The sequence below is a fragment of the Nanorana parkeri genome, unplaced genomic scaffold, assembly GCF_000935625.1.
Source record: "Nanorana parkeri isolate BGI_ZX_2015 unplaced genomic scaffold, ASM93562v1 scaffold2245, whole genome shotgun sequence".
NCBI classification, from domain to species: domain Eukaryota; kingdom Metazoa; phylum Chordata; class Amphibia; order Anura; family Dicroglossidae; genus Nanorana; species Nanorana parkeri.
The window spans coordinates 8,145-10,443 of record NW_017308513.1 but is presented as its reverse complement, the minus strand read 5'-3'; the positions used below and the strand labels follow the sequence as shown (position 1 = coordinate 10,443).

Sequence of the window (2,299 nt, the reverse complement as noted above, 5' to 3'; positions counted from 1 at the left end):
CTCTTTCAAGCTCTGCACATGTGCGTGCTTCCTTCGCAATGCTCGGCCACTACGGCGGCAGAAGGAGCGCTGCGCATGCACAAGTCTTGAAAAAGAGAGCGCGCTCGCGGTGTTGGGGGGAACGTCCAACGTACGGGGGCTAGAGGACTGTAAGAGAAATAAAATGGCGGGAGACTTCTATTCTGCTTTAACCCTTTTGCTGCCAGAGACTTCTTCATAGACATGTTACAATGCACCTTTATTAGACCCCTAAAGTCACCTCTGCAGCACAGTGAAGCTGATCCAGCACAGATCTCCTGTACAGATCTCCTGTACCTGCCTGCACCTCCTCCAGTTCTTGCATGTGTGTGTGAGGGCCCCGTGTGCACACACAAGCCGCTGCTCCCACTGGCATTAGACAGCAGGGGCTTCGACGATTCGGTGAGCTCTGAGCCTTGTGATACCTGTGATTGGCAATTTTTTTGCTCTGGTGGCCTCCTGTAGGGTGGTGATGGTCTCTGGTGGCCTCCTGTAGGGTGGTGATGGTCTCTGGTGGCCTCCTGTAGGGTGGTGGAGGTCTCTGGTGGCCCCCTGTAGGGTGGTGGCAGCCCCTGGTGGTCTTCTGTAGGGCAGTGGCGGTCTCTGGTGGCCTCCTGTAGGGTGGTAGCAGTCTAGTGTGGCCCCCTGTAGGGTGGAGGCAGGCTCTGGTGGCCTCCTGTAGGGCGGTAGAAGTCACTGGTGGTCCCCTGTATGGTGGTAAAGGTCACTGGTGGTTCCAGTTGAGGGCTTGAAAGTTTGGTTGAGAGCTGATATAAGCACACACAACCCTGACAGTCTGTTTTAGGAGACATTAAGGGCTCATTCACACCACATCCAGATCATCTCCAGACCAGATTGTTTCCGGACCCAAAATGCATCCCAATGTATCCCTATGCTATTTCTGGCCTCTGTTCACACCGGCGCAGTCCGTTCCAGACCAGAAAAATACGGCGTGTCTCAGGGCCCATTCACATCAATTGCAGACGCACAGCACTCGCCCACTAAACTCCCCCTTCCGTTCTGGGGCGGGAGGGGGCGTGGCGATGCAGTGAAGTCAATGGCAACGCAGCCACCCCCGACCCGAGCGATCGGATGCGTGGCAAAACACTGCCTGCGTTCTGATCCACTGCCGCTCTGGAACACACCGCAATTGGTGTGAATGGGCCCTCATTTTGTCTGGTCTGGAACGCACCTAAAAGCCCATTTTAAGCTAAAAAACAGCTCCGGAACGCGGCGAAATCGCAGTAAAAACGCGGCAAAACGCAATGCACCGCGTTCCAGATCTGGTCCTGGCCTAAATCGAAGGGTAAAGTTTATCTTCCAGAGAGCCTGTCACATCGGCCCGCACTGCTAAAATGCGTGTACACTGGCGGGGGACCCACGCGTTGTTACAACGCATCACACTGTTAACTTTTCTAAAACTTTATTGAAATGACACAAACTGACACTTGATTTACCTCTATGGCCCCGCAGTGCATTCCTGTGCTACATAGTGTGAACATGGCACAGGAATGATTTATGACCCCTGCGTGACAGGATTCCTCCCTCGGATGTCTGTGTGCATCCTGAAAAGCCTTCCCCCGCTTTTCCCTTTGCTGTGCTGCTTATCACTGCGATATATATCCCTATTAAACAAGCTGAACATTTCTCCAGAGCAGAGATAGCATGTCACCGCCATGTGCGGAGGAATAACAGACACTCCTCAGATTTTTCTGTACCTGGCCGCCCTCTGCTGTCAGCTCTGAGGGACCGCTCAATGACTCAGGGTTGCCATGGTGATGTGTCAGCGCAAGCCATGATCAGCTGACCAAACACAGTCACCTCAGGCCCCTCCCTTCCCGAAGGCTGTCGGGATTGGTAGTTTCCCCGAATCAGCAGACACAGATTGTGTGACGTCACCGCAGCGGGTGTGGTTGGATGGCGCTCCCCTCCGAAGAAGCGACTCCTCCTCCCAGCAGTCTGTGCGGGGACACGTGACCCTCTCCCTGCCCTGGCTGGGCGGGTGGGGAGGCGTGTAGTGTGTAAGAAGCGGTTGGTAGGCCCTGAACGATGGGATGGGCGGGGTTGTCTATAGGACGAAGTTCATCATTTCATATTTCCATTCGCAGTTTGTCCTGAAGAATTACGGGGAGAACCCCGACACCTACAACGAGGAGCTGAAGAAGCTGGACCAGCTCAGACAGGTAGAGTGGCCCCACGCCGGGGTGGAGTTCCTGCGGGTGGCCCCACATCTCTCCTGGACTCCTGCAGGGTGGTGGTGGTGGTGGCGGCGCGGCGGCCG

At 55.2% G+C, this 2,299-nt stretch overlaps 1 protein-coding gene across 1 annotated transcript in view; it reads left to right on the top strand.

Moving 5' to 3' along the window:
- Window positions 1-2,072: 2,072 nt before the first annotated feature.
- The window catches only part of LOC108801193 (tyrosine-protein phosphatase non-receptor type 23-like), a gene marked incomplete at its 3' end in the record, with an annotated part of 8,242 nt that continues 8,015 nt past the window's right edge, over window positions 2,073-2,299 (top strand). Inside the window, exon 1 of the mRNA XM_018573124.1 lies at window positions 2,073-2,201. Coding sequence (XP_018428626.1) covers window positions 2,073-2,201 — 129 coding nt within the window. The remainder of the gene's footprint in view (window positions 2,202-2,299) is intronic.